The sequence below is a fragment of the Paramisgurnus dabryanus genome, chromosome 21 (genome assembly GCF_030506205.2).
Source record: "Paramisgurnus dabryanus chromosome 21, PD_genome_1.1, whole genome shotgun sequence".
NCBI lineage: Eukaryota > Metazoa > Chordata > Actinopteri > Cypriniformes > Cobitidae > Paramisgurnus > Paramisgurnus dabryanus.
This window is the reverse complement of record NC_133357.1, coordinates 17,895,138-17,921,117: the sequence shown is the minus strand read 5'-3', so window position 1 is coordinate 17,921,117 and position 25,980 is coordinate 17,895,138. Positions and strand designations below refer to the sequence as shown.

Sequence of the window (25,980 nt, the reverse complement as noted above, 5' to 3'; positions counted from 1 at the left end):
CTTTAGTTTCTAAATAAATTATTTTTTGTTGATCTAGCATATACAGTTCCTCCTGTAATCCATTTTAACTCATGGATTATATTAATTTAGGTTCTACGATATATATTTCGCACAACAGTTATCACAAAAAATAACATGCATCATGGCTAACAATAAAGCAATTGAAGAAAGGAGCATCATCAATGTTTTTCAACATATTAGTTTATTTCATCTAAGATTCAACTATAATACATGTGCAGCTATGTCTTAATATAGTGTTTATTCTTTGAAAAGTTTCATTACGTGAAACAAATTTATATCATGTAGCACTATTAAGAAAATACTGACAATTTTCAGTACAAATCTATACCTTAAGATTCATCTGGCAAGCTCATTATCAAAAAGAGAAATTGACACGTTAAAGCTATAAAGGCCATTTCTAGGTCTCCTATAGCAGATGGTCATAGATATACACTTTCCTTTAGAAATTTAAAGATATTCACAGTTTGGAAAATAGCAGGGTATATTCTTCATATTTCCAGTCCCAAAAAGGCTTAGGAATTAAAATACACAAAAATGCTAGTGGATGAAAAAAATAAAACACCACCATGTGGAGATAATAAAAAATTACGAGGTTAGTATGTCTGCTGAAACAAAACAAAAACACATCGAGTCTATCTGAAAATAAATAAAACGTTTGTGGTTAAAATCCCAAATCATATCCCAATGTAGTGGTTACTAAAAATAAATTAACACAGCTAAAGACTCCATTCAACATGTCGCTTGTACCTTTAAAATGAATGATCTGTATAAAATTTGTATGATTTTAGCTACATAAGTGTGCTACTCAGAGCAGGTTTAGGTAATGTACATGTTAATGTAAAGTGTAAGTGCCATAAGAAGCTCTACATGTATGTGAAGTGAGTTGATATGCGCTCTGCTTACAGCATCCAGTGTTTACAATCCTCCTCATCTATATATGCGGGTGAGACAGCAGTGTTAAGAAACTGAGAGAGATATTCAAAGGCTATTTCAGCTAAATATCCAGTTTAAACTGTAAGGGCGCAGCGTGAGGCACATCTCTCCTTCAGTGCATGTGTCAACACTAATTTTGAGATCTTTAAAGCTTATTTTACAGGTGGTGTGCACAAAAATATCTTTGTGATATGCATAAGGACAAAAAGTGACCCTGTGTGTGATACCCAGGCTAAAGTCTTATAATCTAATTATGAGATTAGGAGCATTAAAGTTTGATCACACTCATTAATTTTACATTGATTTCTATATTTGCCATGGCCTTACGGAGTCAATATTAAATATATCAAGGTTATTTTTCACAGAATGTTCTTCATGTAGGATGATTTTAGTAAATCACAAAAATGACTTTAGGTGGGGTTTCACAGGCAGGGTCATGTATGTACCTACAGTGTATAGTAATAGTAACTTAAAGGAAAGCTTAATTTTGTTCATAAAGATGATGGACATCATGCTGTTTGTCATTCATATAGGAGGTCATGTTCTAAAAATAAAAATGATCAAGTAGAAAGGTCCACCCTTGGTGGAGTGGAAGGTGGATGTTGCATTGTGGCCCCCCAAAAGATACAATTCACACACATCACCCTTAAAATTCATTTTGGCAGATGTTCTATAGTCATTGTGAGCATTCAATTAAAAACATTCATTTTTTTCTCCATGATTCGCTTGCAACACTTAAGGGTTAGAGACACTCTTCATACATGAAACAGCTCTGTGTCCACTTCAGAGTGCAGCATAAAAACATAATGTATTCAAAACAGAGAGCGTTCTCTAACCTTAGGTCACATGGGTCAACTTAACCACAGAGCAGGTAGATAGCCCTTGTCATAAAGAAATACGTGATGCAAATAAAAAAATATCAATATGAAAAATATGACATTAATCTTCTGTATTTTTGGCTATGATTAAAAAAAAATTGAGATAATGTACACAATATATCTTAAGAGGCAGCAGTCTACAACCTTACTGAAATGTCCGATCACACTTAAAAAATATCCTAAACATTCGTCTAGCCTCCAAAAATGTTCATGATTCCCTTGCAAACCATTCTGAATCCGCTTGTTAGTGCTGTAGACAGGAGTTGATGAAGAGTATGTTCCCTCTAAAGTTGAGCGGTAACGCCAACTTTTACTGGGTTACCATAGCAACAGAAGATGGGACACCATACTTTGTTCTATGTCACAATGCTAAAGCCACGTGGCTCATATGGGAGTGGTTGTCAAAGTCAAAGAAGATTGTCACGATTCATACAATGCCAATAATCTGCACTCCGTCATGTGATACGCATAACACCCCGCAGACATCTGCATTTATTCATTCCGACTCCATCAGATCATTATTACTCATGAAGCAGCTATTTTCGGCACTGCTCTCTGTGGATTTGATTATAGTGATGACCTGGTCCTGTGGTTATATCCTCTCTTGGTGCCATACTCACGAATATACAAAAACGTGTAATGGCACACAAGTGTGCGTAGTGGCATGTGTGACAGTATTAGTGTGTTTGAACATTGGATCTATAGTGTAATAACTGTGCCTTCTTCCTCTAAATTATGTCTCTCCAAACTCCTGTCGCGGGCATTTAGAGACCCCGTGCTGGAGCTCATTGCCATGGTACCATTGGAGGGTCTGAAATGAAGGTGGGGTTCATATCTGGGCAGGCTGGGCATGCTGGAGCTGGCCATCACCCGAGCAACCGCCGGTGGAATGAATTTAGCCTCTCCGTTCCCCTCAATCACCAGATCCTCCTCATCTTCGCTCTCCTCATCTGGTTCATAGTTCTGGATAATATGGGATGGGGTCATTGCCATGGAGGCTGGTGTTGAATAACCGTAGAAACTAGTACTGCTGTCAGACGATCGTCCTGAGCTGCCAGACGTGGCCTTGCCTCCACTACTCCGCACCACGTTATTTCGCTGATTGGCCGGTTTGACGGTTATAATGAGGTTGTGGCTGTTAGCGATCATCATGTCTGTTACTTGGTCCAGGGACTTTCCAGACACCTCGATGCCGTTGACCTCCAGCACTTCATCGTTGACGGCCAAAAGTCCCGTGCTCTCCGCCAGGCCTCCGGGGACCATGCGGGAAATGAAGATGCCCGGTACTTTCTCCAGGCCTTGTGACGTGACACGCACGCTGGAACCATCGCGTATGTAGAAGCCTAGTGGTTTTTCCTGGCCGTGTTTATACAGACGGACGCGACGATGTGTTTCTGGGAGGATGTCCACATCGATGATGGAGGAAACTGGGCGGAAGTCTTTGGGCAGGCTGATGATGACTGGAGGCTTTTTCTTGTTGGCATCCGGACGCAGGAGTACCGCAGCAAGCCCCGCTGGGGTCTTCTTACGGGTCACAGTGTCCGTACTGAATGCAGAGTAATCTGCCTCCTCTGTAAAAAGAAAAGAGATTGAGAATGTTAATTTAAAGATTGTTTTGGGCAACGACACTTAAAAATTGATAGCTTTATCTTCACTTAGTGTTGAACACCAAATCCTAGTTTATTTCTTAAAGTTGACTAAATTGGGTTTAACCATATACACATTTATAATGTCAAATTTTCTTGTAGAATGAGACAGTGGCAAAACATGTTTAATGGTTGTGACATCAAGTGTGAAATTAAATAAGCAATAAAATAATGGCAATTTAAAAAAGCCCTCCATGACACACAATTTTTATGTTGTCAATTACCACAAAAACGTTTTTGTTTGTTTTTACAAATTGAGGTATGTGTCTACAATAATGCATTCACAATTTCAGTATTTTTCCACTGTTAGTGTTTAACTGTCAACACATCTTTTGTTTGTTGTCACAAACTGAGAACTAAGAATAAATGAATTTCTATGGTTTGACTTCTGCTTTAAATAATCTGCATTTATTTTATTACATCTTTTTCTTATATGTGACCCTGAACCACAAAACCTTTGAAATCGAGACGTATACATCACCTCAAAGCTGAATAAATAAACATTGTTTTTTACTGATATATGGTTTGTTAAGATAGGGCAATATTTGGCCGAGATACAACCAATATCTGGAATCTAAAAGGGGTAAATATTGAGAAAATCACGTTTAAAGTTATTCAAATGAAGTCCTTAGCAACACATTACTAATGCTAAATAGATTTTTGATATATTTAGGGTAGTAAATGTACAAAATTACTTCCTGGAACATGATCTTTACTTAATATCCTAATGATTTTTGGCATAAGAGAAAAATCTGTTATGTCGACCCATTTAATGTATCATTCATTGGCTATTGCTACAAATATACCTTTGTGACTCAACACTGGTTTTGTGGTCCAGGGTCACAAATGTCTTTTTAAAGGTGCCAAAGAATGCATTGAAATAATTTGTTAAATTGTTCTTTGATATCTACATTTAAGTTATGTAACTTTATTGAGTGCAAAAACTATCCAGAAACGTTTTCACATGTCCATTTACAATTTGTCCTTTGAATGAAATAGTCTATTTTTGCCCTATATGGAAGGGTCATGAATAATAATATTAAGCTCTGGTCTGATTGCTCTGCAGCTCATGCCAGTAGCTCACATTAGTAAACAGACTTTATATGTTTGAGCTTGTTTCAGATGAAAATACAGATTTTGAGGAACAACTAATTGTTTGGTAATGGACGTTCGAAGTGGTAAGTTTGTGTTTTTATTTAGTATGGACCTGCAAAATGTAACTGTAAAGTCAATAGAAGAACTACAGCCTAAACGCTATAGCATTAATTAGCATGTAGCGCTAACTCAGCTGTCACAACTTTGTTTTTAGCATTGTAGCAACATTGTTCTTAATTTAATGTGTAATTTAAAGGTGACATAGAATGATTGAACGGGGTATTTATCCTTGTTCTGTGATGTGACATGTAGACAAAAATGTTTTTGTTTGGGTCTGTAATGCCTTAGAGCTATTTGAGAGAGGTTTTTAGGAAGCTTCTATTAGGGTCAGGGATTTTAAACAAGTGTTTTTGCACCTATTTGGCTCCCCCTACTGGCTTAACTTGCAATCTCATTACTGATTGGCTGACTTTGCTGCCACTCAAAAAATGTAGCCAATTATTTTAAAGTGGAGGGGCAGTGAGATGCCTGTGATGTCATAAGCATCAGTTTTTCAGATTAGGCCGTTTTCTGGCTGACATTTCTAAAAGAGGAATTTCTATGAGACTGAGATGTTTAGCATGTCTAGCACTTTTTGTATGTTTGTGAATGTGGGTAGACTACCATTATTCAACAAAGACAAGGTAAAAATGGTTTTTCATTCTCTGTCCCCTTTAATGTTGGGGTGTACATCTCGACTGTGAAGTCACAGTTGGTTTTATGTTGAGATTGGCCTGTTTTTTATAAGTTGCTTTGTATAAAAGTGTCTGCTAGATGCAAAATGTTCATGTAAACAATACAACTTGCGTTAAAAAGAAATCTGATCCACTCTACTTCAAAATATTTAAAAGTATAACATAAAACATATTTAAGATAAAAGTGCAAGATAAAGCTAGAATAAATTATAAACTAAAATATAATTTAAACCATGCATTTACTTTTAACTAAAGAAATAAAAATATAAGTATGATGAAATTGTCACATAAAAATTGTAATGCCTTCTTAGAATATTCCAACACATCTGATATTCTTTATCTGCACACCTTATTTAATATTAACCTGTATAGCCAATATCAAACATGTTTCTCTGTTCTTGTTTCCCACAGCCTTGTAAGAAGAGACCTACAGGGGATATCGTAGCAGAGAATGCCTGCTTGTTAGTTTCCCTCCGCCCCTCAGCTAATGTGTAATCTACTGTAAACCCAAGCCTTCTTTCAATATCTCTCTCCCCCTCTCTCTCTCTCCTGCCATTTATGAATTCCTCAGAGGCTTAATCACAGCCTGAACTTCATACTCGTAGGCATTCATACTCGAGATCAAAAAAGAATAAAGTACAAAAATGGATGAAGATACGTCTGGATGCTGGAAGTGGTTGAACAAGAGTTTAGAAAGTTTAAAGCAGTTCTAGGTCTTGAAAATCACAACAGGTCTCTTATTAACCGAATAAGTACAATGGTTAACCTGAGAAGTGTAATCATTGACAAAAACCACCCATTTTATGAGATTATAACTAACATCGCAATTATGTTATTACGATTTGAATTACTTATGCGATGCATTTTTATGGATTTTTTTATCACATGAACCAGGAAGGAATAAAGCTAAATGTACCTGTAAATTACAATGTATTTAGGGCTAGCCAATAAGGATAACTAACTGGTCCCGGGCCAGTGTGAGAGTGTTGTGGGCCTGTTGACAGAACCTCTGCTTGCCCTATAAGGTCAATGTTGTGCCATGTTTATGTGTCTTTTATGTCTTGCAAACATGACCTTTCAGTTTTCTGTGATGCACTGAAACATAACTTTAATTACTTTCTGTGGCATTGAGATTGCAAAATTGGGTGAAACTGTGATAATAAATTTTGACAGAATTGGAAGCATCAGATTGAATTTAAAACTACAAACCAACCAGTAATGTTTTGCATCACAGGCAATTGGCTTTAGTAAAAGTTAACAAACTTTAATTGCATTATTTAGCTATATCATTACAACATGTCATTGCAAAAACCTAGTGACACCATGTAAAAAAAAATTTATACGACAAAATGGGTCAAACACATTTCACATGCATGCACACACACAAGACTAAATTGTATGATGAGAGCAAAGATCCTTTATTTTTGTTCCTCATTGCTGTGTTTTGTTAGGACTGCATGTTCAGGTTATAGCCTATGTCGAAATCTGAATAATCTGGCAACATGCCTTTAAATCCTACAGACATAAAAAATCTCATATTGGCTTCAATTGAAAAACACGCATTTAAGTACTAGCATGCAGCATCCACAAGTCTTAGCTATACAGGTTTGCTTGAGCAGTCAAGCAAGCACGTATGGAGATCTTTTTTCATCTCCTCCAGCGTTCCTCTGTTCCTTATCTGCTATCTTCTATATTCAAACCTAACAATGGCTTCATAGTCATGTTGAAGGGCATCATGGGAAGTCCCTGAAGGCCACCCATACAGGCACATCCAACATTTTCTGTTAGATTAGAGGTTAGTATATATCGAAGCAGCTTGTGATACACATATACAACAACATATGCATAACCAGACAAACATCAATCACCTCACTTCTTCAATGAAGCATAGCTGGCTCTTTGTGAAACCTGATGCCCTCGCTATGGAAACCAATCTGATCATAATGGCTCATTATTAGAGACAGTCCTGTGTTCTCATTATACAAAAACATACATGCTATGTCTCCAACCCACAGGTATGCAGGCCTCATTTAAGCACACGCTATTGGCTGCATTAGATGCAGGCCGAGCAATGCGATTGCCTGATACAATCTGATATCATGAATGCTTTTCAGTAATGGAGCAAAGATAGTACCTCCCTTTCATCTACAGTAAATATGTATTCGATGCTATAAGCAAAATAGGCTCAAAATTTAGTGTGATAGAAATGTGAGACAACACTGGTCACCAGGCGGTCGAAAAACCTCACTTCCTGTTATTAGGATGCATGACTAGTGTGATTGGTCTGCAATGTCACCCATTGAAAGTTAGTGTGCGTCATCTTAAAAGGAATAGTTTAGCAAAATATGAAAACAATTTACTCACCCTCATGCCATCCCAGACGCACATGACCTTCATTTGAACACACACTAATAATATTTCAAGATGCCGTCATGTTATTTTTTTATAGGTTGGCATAATTAATTAAAATTTTCACAAAGTACACAGGGATAATCCTGAGCAGCATCCTACAAGGTTTGTGAAAACAATAGAGATAGCACAAGCACGCCATGTCTCTACTCAATGCAAATTAAGATAAGGGCTCATCTCATCCAATATTCAGCAGCCATATGAATGCCGCCATGGCTCATGTTACACTTTTGTGAATGTCTCATTCAGGTTCATTTTGCATGTGGCCACTGTGCAACTTTTTATTTACTGCCTGACTCCACAAAGCGAGAGAAATGCATCCAGATAATTCAGACCAGCGGCTGCTGACAGCATGTGTGAAACATTTCTGCTGCTTTAAGATTCTGGACGTCTCCCACGTGGAGACTGTGTGCCATCCCGTTCCAGTCACGGTGCAATAGTGGTGAGGGGGTGGAGAGGGAGCTTGTGAGTGCTTATTGGGGAAGGGAGAGAGGGGAGAATGAAAGAGCAAAGCTTTATGGGATAAAAATGCTTTCAATGGTGAAAAACTTGAAAGGTACTGCTATTTTGGGTTTGCTGTGTGCATACTTCGGCAAAATTACTGAGATAATATGAGACATGCACTGATAACAGAGAATGTGTGCAAAGCCTGGGAGCGTTTAACATGGGAAAGGCCTTCGAGAACAAGCCACACTTGGAAAAATGTTAGATGAGTATGAGGATCAAGGGCATAGTGTTTGAAGCCCACACGGAGATCATAACAGTACTTCATTTTGCTCTACACTGTAAAAACAGTGCACTTACATTTTTAAGTATAATCAACTTAATTTTTTTAATCTTGATGAGTTGCTATAACTTAAAAATTAAGTAAAAATAACATCACTATACATTTTTTTTTATTTGAAATGACTTGTAAATCTGAGTTGGTCATACTTAAGAATTTAAAGAGCACCAATTATCTGATTCACGTTTTTACATTTCCTTTGGTGTGTAAGTGTGTATTAGTACATGTTAACGATATGCAAAAGGCACAAATCCCAAAGTAAACAATGACGCGAGTTATCGTTTCCAACTTAAATCTCTTTTCTTGGACTACAACAAACACACGGATTGTCCCCTTGGTTACTTTCAATAGCAGGGGACTATTTTCGGCTGATGCTTACACCTGCTGCAGCCATGTCACAGCAGCAAATTCCTTGAAAATCTCAACTTTTAATTTTCTGTCGGTCTTAGTACTGCAGAATAGTCAAGTTTTAAATAGGAAAAATATCAAAACTCTTTGTTTATTTTTTAGCGCAATGCTAATGGTCTAATCAGATTCAATGGATTATGCTAAGCTATGCTAAAAGTGCTAGTGCCAGACCCAAAGATCAGCTGAATGGATTCCAAAACGGTAAGATTCAAATGTTTAACTCTAGGGGAGCTGGAAAATAAGCATATTTTCAAAAAAAGTGGAGTGTCCCTTTAAGGCCAATCACAACGTTCTGGTAAGCTGGCCAATCGGGGACAAAGCGCTTTTCAATTGGTGAGCTTTGTAACAAATCAGAGCATTTGAGGAAGGCAGGGAAATCTGGAGCAACAAAAATGTACGGTATGTGGAAAATAATGTGTTTTTAACCATAAACCACGCAAACACATTGTATTACACCAAATACACAAAATAACGTTGTTTAAGCAATGTTATAGGTTCCCTTTAAGTGCAAAAACTTTACAGTGTTGTTTGCTGGCATGAAACCAATACGGCAAGCCAATTTGTCTTTTGCTAAAGTGTAATGCAGTGATTGTATAAAGTCTGCTGTTCAGCTTATTTTTGTTAAAAAATGCCAATTTTAATGCACATTCAGGTGATAACAACCAGCACTAAAGCTGAGACTACGTTTACTCTAAGCACTTACATTACAAGTGTTTAACTGCCAACCCATTTTCAACTTCATCTTTACAAGTTAAAGTCATTAAATGTTACAGCTGCTGCCAAATGCCACCGAAATGTATTTGTTAGGGCTTGTATTTAACCTGGAATATTCTTTTATGGTGCAAAGCACAGCAGTGTTCTCATAAGGGTCATTACCTTTATAATGCTTATGGCCAAGGGTAAAACCGTAATAGATTTATTAAGGATGTGTTTGTTTAATAAGTGGATGTGGGTGGAATCACTCCTCCGGTCTCATCACTACTGCTGCATTCATCAATTTTATTCATGCTGACAATGCTCATTGTTTTCTCTCCCACTCTCCTCTCTCTCATAGTCATTGTCTCTTAGGGGCTTTCATGAACGCTTTGGTATCCAAGATGTGCTGCTTCAACTGGGATGAGCTTGTTTCCTTTGGCCTGTGTTTGTGTTGGTCATTGTCTCAAGGCCCTGTTTACACCTGGTATTAAGATGTTTTGCGGTCGAACAGATAACAAGTTGTTGACGCTAAATACAGGTGTAAACGGGGTGTTAAACGTTTTGAGCTCGTTCCCTTTCGAATACATTCACAGGTAGCGCAAAACGCATCTAACTGGATTGCTTTTGTGGAGTAAGCATTCATGTGGACGGATGTGTTTGAGCAGTCACAAAAGAATGCCTATTGAACTTACGTGTGATGTACCAAGCACAATTTTTCTTCGGCCCCGACTATGAAGCCAGAATGTTCAGCATGGTCTTTAGATCAGTGGTCTCCAACATGGTGCCCGTGGGCACCAGATTGCCCGCACAGAGTCTGTGAGGTGCCCGCCAAAGAACATTCTATTAAGTATCAATTGTAATATTTATTTATTATATATCTTTTATATTAGATTGGGATGTTAAAAAAACGCATCAACAAGTAAAATAAAATAAAAACCAATTAAAACAAAAATGTTTTGAGTAGACTATCAAAAAGTAGTCCTTCAGATTGTTTTATCCATTGTGGTAGCCCTTGCTCACAAAAAGATTGGAGACCCCTGCTTTAGACTATTTGTGTTTCATTTTGCGAGCGTCTGAAAGTTTCACGAGCGTAATTCAGAAATTGCTCTTAGATATCTTAGAAAGCTCTTACATTTAAGGCCAAAGTGTGGTTCATTTTTACACGTACACGTGGATCTACGTACAGTGTGCGCGACGCAATGTTCATCATCAGAAGATAAAACACTGTACACGCACCGCCGAATTGTTTAAATCCCACATAAATTGTGCGGACAGTTCGTTCATGCGCCTACAGGAGAATGTAGTATGTAGCCCAGGAGATGCATTGCATTTTGTGTGTCGTGTACGAATCAAATAAACTATACTTTGCAAGGTTGTGAGTTAGACCATGCCTTTACGCTCGTTTTTTACACATAAAAAACAAAAAAGACTACACTCCGAGCTATTAATGTACAAAACGTTGTGCAACATGTTTACTAACAACAACACAAGCAGCCGTACTTTCACATGATATTAGTGCGTGTCAACTTAAACTTGTCATTTCTCCTGCTCATGTTTAACTCTTTCCTCGCCATTGACAAGTTAACTCGTCATTTAAGAGAAAACATTTCCCTGCCAATGACGTGTTTTCCGGCAATCAGTATTAATACTGCTATTATCCACTAGATGGCCCAAATTATACAACCAGAAAGCAACCGCTCACCTCAAACAGTTCAGATGGAGCATATGTTTTGATCATTGCTATAAATAGGATTTCTTTCAAAAGTCTTTCACAAAAATGCAATTATCTCAGCCTTTTGCTTTAAATTCTGCATTTTTGAAGAAACCTACCCGTATTTGAGAGGTGATAAAATAGAACCATTGTTTTGTTTGAAAGCAGAGGGTCTGTTCTTTTCTTTGATATATTGTATGTTTATATATATAAAAAAAAAAATCTGAAAGGCATGATTTTACTTTTGTAAAAATCATAAAAATGCTGCTGCTGGCTGGCAAAAAAAAAAAAAAAATTGATTAAAACACCAGGTATGAATGCGAATGTGTCTCTCTCGTCCACTTGTGATCCAATCGATCGACCAAAACACATCTTAATATCAGGTGTAAATAGGGCCTGCCCACAGCGCGATCACTGAATGACTGATGCATATTGCATGAAAGTATGAAAAGCTCTAATCTGATTGCCAGTTTCTGAGAGCATGGTTTTATCAATCCACCTGGAAACCGGTTATCAGACTCAAAAATAGTCACTGAGTTTGGCATAACTTCCTCCCTGATACATATTAAGCTGCATAGTGGACCAGACTTTATGCCAATTATTGAGGATGAACAGAAGGGAGAATCGAAGAAACGACATTTTATGTGCATAAATAATCCTTAATGGGACACCCTGTTACTCGAGCTTCCCCAGCTTGAAGCTTTCAGGTAACTCATACCTTTATCTGCTTGACACTGTCAGGAATGTGAAGTGCTTTAAGGTGACACGGTTCAGGTTGGTGTTTTATTGCTCTTAGGTTAATCATACATAGCTGAATCATAAAACAGTACGAAAGTCACAGTCATTAGCATTCATAATAACGTTTGACAAAGCTAATGAATAATGAATGAATGAATTCTTCTTCTGTTATACATTAGGGCTGGGTTTGCCAAATTATATGAAAGATGACACATGACAATACAACTATTTCTTCCTGTCTAAGTAGGTGTGTTTTGGTGAAAGTAGTGTACAATGGAGACTAATAGATTTGCAATCAATAAAATATGAGAAACCAAAACCAAAAAATCAAGAATGTGTGACCTTTGCATTGCTAACACAACACTCTACACATGGAGCTACAAAAATACCTAAATCACTGATATATAATCATTAATGATACTGTATACCAGGGGTGGGGAACCCTGGTCCTGGAGTGCCACTGTCCTGCAGAGTTTTGTTCCAACCCTAATTAAACACACCTGAAAAATCAAATTAAAGTATTCAGGATCACTTGGAAATGAAATTCAGGTGTGTTTGATACTTGGAACTAAACTCTGCAGGACTGTGGCCCTCCCGGACCCAGGGTTCCCCACTCCTGCTGTATACTATATATGTGTTCATATGTCTGAACATAGGTTGACTAGAAACTTTAAGAATTTATGACTAATTTGGCCTTTTATCCCAAACAGGCTAACTAGAGACCAGGTCTTGCACTAAGTTTTACCCCAACAAACGAATAATAGCAGAGTGCTTTTCCACAAACAATACCTTCTTCCCCTCCCATTTTTTTCCATCGCCTCTTTCCTTGTCTGGTCCCTCGCTACACTTGTACATGTTTCTGGACTGCTTCATTCCTTACACCCATCTGCAGCCTTGCTGTCTTCTCTAATCTAACCAGCAGAAGTGATCACAGTCTGACCACATTCCACACAATGTTCGGTGTGAGCCCTCCCCAATCCTGCGACTAACTGCCCCCTTCCCCCAGAAACACTACACAGCGTACCCTCCATCCCTCTTTCATCCCTGTTGGTTCATTTCCCCCACTCCCTCTCCGCTTCACGGACAGCAGTGGGCCGATCATGGTTGCCCTCTTTAACCAGCCAAGTATGCGAGAGTAGTGTCCATTATTTTCCCTGTTAAATCATTTCAATCCCCACTCCAGGTTTCCATATCTCACCTGTTGTTCATAAGTGTAAGAAACTCTTTTGCTCAAAACAACATAAATGATCAATAACCATTACTGCTTCAGTGTAAAGTATTTTTTTAAATGTAAACATATAAATACAAAATGTATTACACAAAGTCTTGTTTGTGCCTTTCGGTACATCTACAAAGGTTATGGCATATGAAAAACAGAGTTAATTGATAAATCGATAAAATTCGATAATGAAAATAGTGTTCAACTAATGTTTCTTGGACTACAACAAACACACAGATTGTAGGCAACAGTTTACTTCCTGGGCCTGTTGACGTAATGAAGACCGACATTATCATAATTCCTCCCGCTTGGACTCACAGCCTGTAAGTTAACCCCTGTTAGCATTGCATTGCACAGGGAATCTTTCAAACATGGCAAGGAGCGTCACATTTCCGGCTGACGTCAGAGGTATTCAGGCCAATTACATGTACAGATTAGCTGGCCAATCAGGGACACAGAGCTTTTCAAATCTGTGCGTTTCAGGAAAAGAGGGAAATCTGGAGTTACAAAAATGTACGGTATGTGGAAAATAATGTGTTTTTTAACCATAACCCAAACAGAAACAAATGTACTCCGTCCGAGGTGCAGGGCAGGAAGGATGAATCCAAATGTATATGAAAACGTTTTGGCATAAAGCCTTTGTCAAGGTAAACCTACTGTATTACCTTGACAAAAGCTTTATGCAGAAACGTTGGTATTAATTAACTTTTTGTAACCATAATTTACCATAAACCCTGCAAACACATTGTATTATACCAAATACACAAAATTATTTAGTTTTTAGCAATGAAATAGGTGCACTTATGCTTTAAGCAATGTGTTATACAGTCATAACAATGACATTAGCTATAAAACGAGGATCATGACAAATGATTTTAAAATAGGGCTGCACAGTTAGTGAACTACAAATATGGTCTACTATAGTTATTAAATACAACTTTATTTGTGTCTTTAATCTAGCACACACCCTTTAAGTATGCATGCTAATTTTGTGGTGTCGTTCAGCACTAAAGAGCATGAAGAAGTCAGTCTGGAGCAAAAGTAAACACTGCGACTTTTAAAAAGACACCTTGCTTTAGGCAAACCGTTCTTCTTGATGACATAACAACTCTTCAGAATGTTTCTGTCTCAGTGCGACATTCCCTGACCCTGGAATTCCTTTCCCTTATTACAGCGACTCCTCCTAAAGCTGAAACCGCAATAAAAGCTGCAGACGTCACTGGCATCAATACAACGCAGACCCACTCCTGTTCCCTGATTCGGCCAGCTGACGAAATGAATGGAAAAGTAAACAAATTTGTGGTTTCAGGGAATAAAGGGCCAGAGAAGTGAAAGAGACAGCGTGAACAGATCCTCAAAGCATGTGTTACGGCATGAAACTATTTAACTCGCGTAGAAACGCTTTCCTCAACCACACCCCTGCACGTCAGGTGAGTCAATGGGAGGTTCCTAGAATCACAATGACAAAACTATGAAAGGAATGGATATAATGTGTAATGAATGACAATAAAACTCAATCGAGAAGCAAATAAAAGTCTGAAGGCAGGTTAATAGTTTTAGTCACCAATTACTTAAGCGAAACTTCCAAAGGGAACTTGTAGAGTTTGAAAAACAGGTAGATGGCTGTTTTAAATTACACACAAATGAATTTGAAACATTGTAAAGTTCCAAACAGAAAGAGAAAATCACCATATAATACAATGACCACTTCTGTTATGAAGTATCAAATTCACTACACTATCCAAAAATAGGCATTACCCAATATTATATCAGGCAGAGAAACAATAGGCTTGTTAAGTCTGACATCATGCTTCACTTTCAGGTCCAATCGATCTCAAATGCCATAGGAAAATAACAAAACAATCCCAATACAACATACACTTGTATCCTAATGCAAAACTACCAAAAACGCCAATCCTAATTTTTATGTCTATAACAAAATCCGAGATGACCAGACATGGACTCATGGACATAGATTTTTTTTACAAATTATTGCCCAATCCTTATTTTTATGTCCATAACAAAATCTGAGATGACCAAATATGGACTCATGGACATGGAATATTTTATACGAATTATTGCCCGATCCTTATTTTTATGTCCATAACAAAATCTGAGATGACCAAATATGGACTCATGGACATGGAATATTTTATACGAATTATTGCCCGATCCTTATTTTTATGTCCATAACAAAATCCGAGATAACCAGATATCAGTGATGCGCGGGTTGATCCGAAATGAGCGGGTGCCTGCGGTCACCCGCGGTTACGAGTCAAAAATATTTTTTACGATATTCGGGTCGCGGCCGGTCAGGCCATTTGAAATAAAAATGCCAATTAACTATTTTTAACAATTACTACTTTTAAAAAATGTGGGCAAGGGAGCGGGTGGGGTACAATATTTATTTTTTATTTTTTTGCGGTCCAAGTTGCGGGCGGGTTAGTTTAAAATGTCGGTTAGGTGCGGGTTGTTTATACATTGACCCGTGCATCACTGCCAGATATGGACCCATGGATGGACATGGACTTCTTTTTTACAAATTATTGCCCAATCCTTATTTTTATGTCCATAACAAAATCCGAGATGACCAGACATGGACTTATGGACACAGAATATTTTTTACGAATTATTGCCCGATCCTTATTTTTATGTCAATAACAAAATCCGAGATGACCAGACATGGACTCATGGACATGGATTTTTTTACGAATTATTGCTCGATCCAAATTTTTATGTCCCTAACAAAATCCGAGATGACCAGACATGGAGTCATGGACATGGATTTTTTTACGAATTATTGCCCGATCCAAATGTTTATGTCCCTAACAAAATCCGAGATGACCAGACATGGAGTCATGGACATAGATTTTTTTTTCAAATTATTGCCCGATCTTAATTTTTATGTCCATAACAAAATCCGAGATGACCAGACATGAACTCATGGACGTGGATTTTTTTTTTTTTTTTACAAATTATTGCCCGATCTTAATTTTTATGTCCATAACAAAATCCGAGATGACCAGACATGAACTCATGGACGTGGAATTTTTTTTTTTACAAATTATTGCCCGATCTTAATTTTTATGTCCATGACAAAATCCGAAATGACCAAAAATGGACTCATGTTTGTGGATTATTTTTACACATTATTGCCCGATCCTACTTTTTAAGTCCATAACAAAATCCGAGATGACCAGACATGGACTCATGGACATGGATTTTTTTTACGAATTATTAATATTTTGCTGTAGGTGATCCAAGAGACAGTGTACACTGTGAGGTTATAAATTTTCGCTTAAATATGTGATATTAGTTTTATTTACATCTATAGGCTACATGAATCAGTTTGTGTGCTCCCTGGGATCGAACCCATGACCTTTGTGCTGCTAACCCAAACCTAACAAGCACCATTGATGATTATGTTAGCGTGACCGGAGACAAAGCTCAGTTTCACTATTACACAAGTTCAGCAGAACACAAGGAGATGAAGGAGTGCCAGAAGAGAGGAGGAGAAAAATCAGCCGCTAATGAATGACAGAATGAAGAGGAGTAAATTAGACAAAAAATAAACAGAGACCCAGAGTAAAAGCAAAAAAAAAACCCAGTGAGCGAGCAGGATGTCTGATCAGGAAAACACATGATGCAAATACGCACACGCAGCTGCCAACACCCTTTAAGACAGCAAACGCTTATCCACAACAGTCAGGTATGCTAATATTGTGTGTGTTTTAAATGTAGCAATCCCAGCATGCTCCAATCCTGTCATTCATCTTAACCAGCTTGGGCTCTTCACTGATGCCATGGCAACAGGTAAACAAGTAAAAGACTGACGTATTGTGGCTAACCTGAAAGGCGATCGTGTTTGTATTATGTGGTCTAGACTTCCTAGAAACACTTATTGGAATAGTTAACCCAAATATGAAAATTCACTCAGAATTTACTCACCCTGGTGCATAGTTATGAGCCCTCACATAAGAAGACAACATGATGGCATTTTATAACAAAAACCCGTTTGTGTTCAACTAAAAAAAAAGGTAAACGTGAGGGTGTATAAATTAGAGAATTATATTTAGGTGAACTATTCCTTTTGGTGTGCAGTGTTTTGGTGTACACATGCAATTTATACTTTATGAAACAGCCCGGTTAATGATCCAGTGAGCTGAACTCAAGTCAAGCCACTTGAATATGCAAAACAGGCTGGGACAGAACAAAACCCAAAATTCCAAACACAGACACAGAGCACCACTCAAGAATGTCTCAGACCGACCCCCATCCGCCTGGTTTACTCCCATCTATCACGGTAAAGGCTATTTTAATCCTGATCACTGAATGAGTCCCATTATACGAAATCAGATGCTGCACAAAACAAAACCTGTTTTACTTTAATTTTATCTTGATATTAGGGACATTTATGTGATTTAAAACACTGCCTTGTCAGATATGTTCATATGGCCCGAATACTAACATCGTATGTATCCATGTGGAAAAGGCAACTTAATAATGCTTGGAAAGGTCTCAGTTGAAAAATACATCCATTATGGCAAATAAAGTCAAAAGAAAAAATCACTATAAATATTTTTCAATTAATGCTGAAAACTATTTTTCTAATATTTGTGTGATCTGTATTTTATGTTTCACATATATTGTTTATAGATTGTCAACATCAATTTTGTGCCAATGTTAAATTCAAAGTCAAAAGTATTATGAAGTGCTAAATAAGTCACTTATGGCGTCCATAACACAACATGCTGTTTCTGCTTATCTGATGTTAATCTGGAGTACCTATGGAGTAGTACATCCTTCATATCTCCGAAGAGTCTTTAGTTTTATCAGATTTATAAAAGACAGATTAGCTTTACAGAGTCTTTCCAATAACGTACGAAAAGATTTGGAAGGAGGAGTTACGAACTGCGGGAGGAGTGAGTCCGAGTCAATACTTTATGCAACACTGACTGTATAACTTATGATTCACTACATGTTCGTGTTGTTTATATAATATGCACTTACGGGCCTATTTCCAACATAACAAAGAAGTCTTACTAACTGCATATAACTCATGACCCAGATGGGACTTTTCAATTAAATCCAGCGTTAAACAAACACTCACGCTAAAACTCTGCTGCTACCCCTGATAAACAAACGAAATCCATAATTTCCATAATTCTGGCTTTCTTCTCCTTCAATCCAAAAACACACTTCTTCTTTCGTGCCATTGTTAAGTTTGATATCAAACAAAGCTGTCGCGTGAAGTGATGCCTATAACTTGCAACTCGCTCTCGCTGATGGACATGTGGGCGTGGTTTTTCGTGGGAAGTGCCCATATAAAAAGTGATAAGTTTAGCTTACCCCTGAAACGTCAGCAGTTCATGTAATCGAAAAAACTTGTACGAACCCTGGCGAAGTGCATTCGGCAGAGAAATACTCGGTTACATGTCCAACTGCTTTTTTGACACTTTTCCTATGTTTAGCACGAGGAAACCAAGTCTTAAATAGTGTTAATAAGTCAGAATGCATGAAATGCCGTTGATCCCCACTTTAACTAGGGGACACTACCATAGAAGGATACTGCCTTTGTAGGTAGGCAACGAAACATACCACGTTTAAACAAACTTCTGCATCCTTTACCATGTAACATTTAAACTATGTTTATATTAGTGCGTTTACAGTTAGGTCTGACATACACACTACTCTGAACTTCTGTAAACCCTGTAGATCCTGTTTTAGTTTGTAAACTCTGGGGTTGTGCAACAGTATCGACCAGACACTAAAGCCCAAAAGTATAGTCTGTTTTTTACGTGTATGCGAAAGTATGCGCACGGTTGAAAGCACAGTCTTGGAATGTCAAATTTATTTGACTTTTATGTGTACACAGATGTTCGACGCATGCGCATTGCAACAAAATGCAATGCATCTTATTGGCTACATACAACAATCTCATGTAGGTGCTCGGCCTTGACGTAAATGAATGCTGCAACGACTGTGTAAACAATAACATGGAGACATAGCTAACGGCTTTGCAGAGTTTCAGCTGTTTCAGTTTATGACACAAAAACCCAAAACAAGCACATAAGTACAACGATAAACGTTTTCGCCACTAATGACAATATATAACATGGGAGCCTACATGAGCAATTAACTTTTGTGTGCGTTAATGGTCATATTTCATGTGTTTGTGGTCGTGTATAGTCTGGACGAAGATCTTTTCGAAAATGTCAGTATAGATGAGTATTGTTTTCATTTTAAAATGCTGTTTAAAAACGAAAAACAGGGCCTTAGGATACACAGAGCAGCCTCATGTATACATGAGGTCAGAAAGTGGGCAGGTCTTTATGTGTGCTTCCGAGTCACCAACTCCGGCATTGCAACAGGTCACAGCATGGCGCCAGCGTCGACCGTGTAATTGAAACACAGGCCACGCGGTGTTAAGCATTGACCCATGTAATCTCCGACAACAAAGTGGCTTACCATCTATAGGTCATATGGCACGCTAAGACAGCTTAGAATGGGGCACCCCACAGACAGGATGCTTAACTGGGACAGAAACACACCAAAAACACACAGAACAGAAATCTGTGACCATGCGTCACCAGGCAAGCATATAACTTCACACCGCTACTTTAAGCAAAAAGACTTTCAACCAAAATTAAGAAACACTTGGCCACAGCAGTAATAGCTCAAGGGAGATTATGCAATGAACTATGTCTTGTCAAACTTCCCAAATACCTTGGATGGAGAACTGTAGAGTCTTTAATCAAACTGAAGCACACCACATCAATAAGAGACAAAAACAAAATGAGACCTATCAACATGCAACAGTCGTCTCATTCTGAATACCCAATATCCTGCAGTGATCGCAAAAGCATTGCCTGTGAGTAGCAACAGAGTTGATAAAAAATGAGAGTTTTTGAAATGAGAGCCGGGTTATTACAGAATATTAAATGTTTTTCTTTTATATACCTTAAGGCTAAATTCAGCATTCATTTGAACCTGATAGCATTGATATATAAACAAAACCACCACTTCTGGTCTGACAGCTTCCCAGACACAATCATTACCCCCACGTGTTATCAGTTGAAACAATTTTGTGCATTTCAACAACCATTTTAGTCTTTACAAATTCCTGTCACACATACAGACACAGTATAAAACCTGTCACTTGTGACCATATAACTACTGATCTAAAACACTTGAGGAAGACTAGATTTCTGTACAAGCGTCATACAGAGTTGAAGTTTGACCGGTTGTAAGGGACCAGTGACCCACTTCAAACAAAACCCTCACCTTTCCGCTGCAAAAAGAGGCGGAGCAGGGGCGCTGCCACGGAGATAGCCTTATGGTAGTTGTCATCATTGTTGATTGGAAGCAGGTCCCCGTGAACATCGGCGTATCCCACAAGTAGGTCCACGTTAGGGATCCGGTGCACATGCTGGAGCAAGCCATAAAATTCATCAAAGCGCCCCGGCTTGGACCGGTCCAAAGAGAATCGCCTGAATTCAGCTCCAAACTAATGAGGAACAGACACCAATACACATCAGCAATAAAATTAAATCGATCTAATCAATAGACTGTACAGATTAACAAATTGATTGTTTTTTTTGTTTATGATTAGTGTGTTATACACACACATCATATGTAGGGCTGGGCAAAAAAAAAATCGATTTTTCGATTAATCGTTTTTTTTAAATGTGGTCGATTCAGAATCGATTCTCAAAGAGCAGAATCGATTTTTTTTCTTTCATATTTATTTCTGCAAACATTGAACGAAAGATTAACGTTAACCGAATTACTAGTCTTCTTCACTAGATGTCACCCTATTTTTTGCTTTGCGCGAGGTTACCAAGGAGCGAGAGGCAAGCCTGTCATTCATTAATTCAGTGCTTAAAATGGCGGTTTCAGGTGCTTCATCGATTTTAATAATTAATTACCCACTTGAAACCTACTGTTCACTGTTCTTTTTATTAGTATAGTATTTGTATTTAATCTATATTTATTGAGTTGAATCGAGAATTGAGTATAAAAACTGCCCCGAGAACCGGAATCGAAAATTGAATCGATTTGACAGCTTGTGAATCGAAATTGAATCGATCTGGAAAATCTGAATCGATACCCAGCCGTAATCATATGCTTGGTTATATACATAACTAGTGCTGTTGACTGTAATGATTGACACAATTAATTATTTCACCTTTTGAATACCGTGGAAGTCAAAAAGCATAATACATGCTTAAAATAGACTAACAGCAACGGTAAATATTGTAAAACCTAAATTCTTATTGATGAACCAGAACCGATCTGGCAAGAAATGATAGGTAACTGGTTAGATTAGATTGCTCAGATTGTTTCATTGTGTGCAATAAGTTATGAAATGAAGTACAATGTGATAGGAAGGAAAGATTAAGATTTGTTAACTGACATTTTGCATGGGATGACCATGACATAGCAGTCCTGTAGATCATTGAACTAGAAGTGCGAGTGTGACTAGACCCTTGTTTATATTGATAACACAAAAAAATGAAGAAACATTTTGTTTCTGAAGTTTCCCCAACCTACAAAATAACATTGACAGAATCAAACAGGAGATCAGTTTGGGACCAGGATGTCTATCTAGAACACTTTTGGGAATCACAGAATACTAAACAGGAGGACAGCTCACAAAGTTTTGAGGCAAAATCAGTATTTTGAGTTTGTTAAACTAAAGTCCTTATAGTTTAATGTGTGGCTTTTGAAGCACCTGTACATTTATATGTCTGAATTTGGCCGACTCATATAAGCAATTCATTCAGGCTACACATTTTATTAGTATGTGTATTCTCTGGGGGTTGGAACCCACGACCTTTGCGCCCCTATCGCAATGCTCTACCTCTACCACAGGAATTAATAACAAACAGTTAGTTTAGCATACATTTGATTTTACATACATGCGCCAAGTTGTTTGATTAAACATAGTGGAGAACAGTCAATATTTAATTTCCTCAAACTTTATCTCGTGCCTTGTTGTGACGTTTGGAAGACTTCGTGTGTCATCCCAGACAAATTTATGATCTTATGTTTGTTTGTACATACCAGAAGGGGAGAAAATAAATTTTAGGATCAGGAAAGACTTAAGAAACACGACTAAGAGACAAAAACACTGGTTACTTTTGATACTTTTATTTTGTTACTTATATAATAACTGAAGAATATATAATTTTAGTAATACGCATTTGACACAATGAGATTAGTTAGCACCTGTCAAGAGAAACAATCACAAAACATAGACTTTAAAACGTAAAGCTTAAAACCCTACAAAGTCACGGTTGATCAACCTCACTCGAGGTTAACAAAACTTGTCAATGTAAGTTAAGTTAACTGTGTAATCGCATATCAACGCATAAAGCTAATGATAAATCTCTTGCTAACACTCGCGTGTCTTTGGTACACTAATGAAAGTAATTGGCCCGCACGCACCTTGCTCTTCACCTCCACTGCGTTCAGAGTTCGGTTGCTCGGCACTCGGTGGTTCTTGTTCATCTTTCGCTAACTGGACCCAGCCACAGAAACACACTTGCCCTTCCGCGGGCTGCGCTCATCCGCCTTCAGCTCGGATCCGTCCGAAAGGCTTTTCTAGTCTTAATCCAGTTACGGGCTCGTATCTCGCGACAACTCTGTACCTTCCCTTGTGTTGTTATCCGAGTCGAGTAGCAACGGCGACGCCTGTCAACTGATCATGCTCCGAAACTCTGCCCCAGCTCAGCTCTGCCTCTCAAACTCACATGCACGCAGATGCAAGGCGTGTTCATGTGGAGTTTCGCAGACCGATCAGTATGACTTAGAAATACCGCGAGAGCGATTCGAAAACACAGCCCTCCACTGCTCTCGCGGTACTATGACATCACAGTCTAATTGGATTGCGCAGCGCCGCATGAATCCTTTCGGTGACGCTGCATGCACCCAGGAAAACTCACACAGCGTAAAAGCCGCTTATCATGTGCGCCCCACCTGGCCACAATTTTTTATTGCAGGAAGCCTTGTCCTAAAAATTTACTAATACTTTATTACTTTAAAATACTTTGAAGTATTATGTAAATGCGTTAATTATTTAGTAGCATAATGTAATTTATGTGTGCAATAAATATGTAATATGTAACTATATCAAAGTAAGTTCCTATGAAATGCTATAACCATCTGATGACCATCACTGTACTATGGTACCACAACAACATATTGTAAAGGCAAAATAGTATTAAGCCTTATCATCATAACACAGAAAAGAGAGAGAAATAAAATAAAAATTCTTTCTTCTCTGACAAACGTCATGTTTATAATTCGTATTATAATTGTATATCTATGTAAATGTATATTTAAAATCTTATTATAATATAAGTGCAGTGCAGCTTGATCTACATTGTACAATGTATTAATTAAATCTATAAGCCATGTGAGTAACCCATTGTTTAAGTTGTTCATGATGTATATCGCCTATGAAGTAAGGAACTGCATCAAAGTTAAACATCTTCCCAAGAAAGCGTCAAAGAGCGACATCTACGGTCAAGATTAGAGTACACGTTTACGTTCATGCTATGCCGTACCTGTAGGGGGCGCTGATTGACTTTGATCTTGGCATCTTTATCTGTGGAGGAAGAGCGTCTGTCACTAATAACGAATAGTGAAGTAAGTAAACGCTTTTATTAAAGCCAAATCTTTGTGTAATTTTAGCATTATTCATTAGAAATATATATATTCACTCCAATGCAACAAATGTACTTGTTTTAAAATGAAGATATTGCTGCACAGTGAGTGTTGACAGGGTCAGGGTGCCGTGATAGCCACAGCATCTGCTGCAAATCTTAGAAATGTCGTTAAAAATGTAAAGCATAATTGTTTTGTCAGCTTGTTTTCAGGAATTCCCACTAATGTTATTCTTTACGTGTTCTTATTTTATTGTTTTAAAGTGTCAGTAATCATTTTTCTCTTTAAACGTAATTTAGAAAGCTCTTGTCATGACAACAGTCCACGTGCCTGAAAGACAAGTGGATCATAATCCAGCTGAGACGTCATGGATCTCCGCGTGTCCTGGTGGTCTGTGGAAAGTGCACAGAAGATGGCTTGGGCCAAGACCAAAAGGGGACAATACGCCTATGATGGGATCATTATGTAAAGTGAAAGTGCGAAGAAAGAGTGAAAACACATCACATACTTCTTCTGATGAACAGGAATCAATAGCCAATGTTGATTGTAGTATGCAGGCTACCTCATATCCTCGCACCCATGACTCTGTACTGCAAGTTCCACTAGATGAGTGGTTTTTGTTGCGTATGGGAGAGGGTCAGTGTGACATAATAGAGGGCTGCCTGGAAGGGATGAAGGCTGGAGAGATGTGTGAGGTAAGGTCAAAGCTGGCATGCAAGTGTAATGGTGTATGTGCAGCATAGCAATTGTAACATTTTGCTTTTTTGCAGTTTACACTAAGTGCCTGGGATGAAAAGAATGCCAGTGCTATATGCAGTGATGCTACCATTCCCCAGACTGAAAGTGCATCAGGCCAGCAGTTTCTCTGCTTCACACTACAGCTACACTCAGTTACCTCTGGGAAAGAGTCATGGCAGATGACACCTGGAGAAAAGTGGACTTGGGTGCTGTCTCACAAGCAATGGGGCGGCCAGAGGTTTGGGAATGGAGATATCTGGGGGGCAGCAGACTGCTACTGCAGAGCTGTTAAACTGGCAATAACGTTACATGGCCAGACCCAAAGAAACACAAAAGAGATGTCTCAAGAAGGTGTGGAAGAAGATAATGACAACAGTTTGCCATCTTCCGATGCTAAGGAAGAAGATGAGGCCGAAAGTTCTTCAGACTCCAGCATTCCCACTGAGGAGGAGTATAAAACTGTCAAAGCAGAACTTCACTCCAATCTCTCTTTGTGCCAGCTTAAGTTAGGACAGTTTGGAAAAGCCAGAGATAGTAGTATCAAAGCCACTGAGCTAAACCCAAAGAGCACTAAGGCCTGGTACCGGCTTGGGCAAGCTTGCCTTCAGCTCGGGGAGTTGGATGAGTCCCGTATGGCCTTTGAAAAGATGCTGGAACTCCAACCTGATTCAGCCTCCGCTCGCAGTGCTTTAAAACAAGTCAATTCAAAGTTAAAAGATTTAGACAGTAAACTCAGTCAAAGGCTGAGCAAGATGTTTAACTAGGAAATAATTAAGAAGGAAGAGAAGTTAAGAAGTTTATCATAGTCAAAAAAGAAACAGAATGTGTATTTCAATATTGGATAATAATTATACGTAAAACGAGCTGACTGTTATGTAAATAGTCTTATTAATAGGTCATATCTGCCTTGAAATTTGAAATGTCCAATTTATTTTTCAGGGCTTTTCTTGTAACCTAACTCCAATTTGTATGGATAGTGTATCTACGTATACTATCTCATTCGATTTAAATTAAGACATTAACTGAATGTAACTTTTTTTAATAAAAGATTTACTGTTTTGTGTAATTCTGGCATTGCAATTTTTGTAGACACACTATTTTGTATATATACTTGTTTATTTTGTATTTATGCAGGGCTTAAAGAACAACTATGGTCCGATTCACGATTTTACACTTCCTTGTGTGTGTGTGTGTGTGTGTGTGTGTGTGTGTGTGTGTGTGTGTGTGTGTGTGTGTGTGTGTGTGTGTGTGTTAACAATATGCAGAATGTATATACCTCAAAGTAAACGATGACGCGAG

General features: G+C 38.1%; 2 protein-coding genes across 2 annotated transcripts; one reads left to right on the top strand and one right to left on the bottom strand.

Annotated features, from left to right (window-relative positions):
- Positions 1-210: 210 nt before the first annotated feature.
- Positions 211-23,015, bottom strand: pard6b (par-6 partitioning defective 6 homolog beta (C. elegans)). Its single transcript, XM_065286041.2, has 3 exons — positions 22,723-23,015; positions 20,557-20,779; positions 211-3,403 (listed from the first exon to the last, which is right to left on the bottom strand). The coding sequence occupies exons 1-3, from the start codon at positions 22,783-22,785 to the stop codon at positions 2,532-2,534; spliced, it is 1,158 nt and encodes a 385-aa protein (XP_065142113.1). The 5' UTR covers positions 22,786-23,015; the 3' UTR covers positions 211-2,531.
- An 828-nt stretch (positions 23,016-23,843) lies between these two features.
- On the top strand, positions 23,844-25,748 carry fkbpl (FKBP prolyl isomerase like). The gene is made up of 3 exons (XM_065286042.1): positions 23,844-23,925; positions 24,243-24,638; positions 24,714-25,748. The coding sequence occupies exons 2-3, from the start codon at positions 24,255-24,257 to the stop codon at positions 25,443-25,445; spliced, it is 1,116 nt and encodes a 371-aa protein (XP_065142114.1). The 5' UTR covers positions 23,844-23,925; positions 24,243-24,254; the 3' UTR covers positions 25,446-25,748.
- Positions 25,749-25,980: the final 232 nt, after the last annotated feature.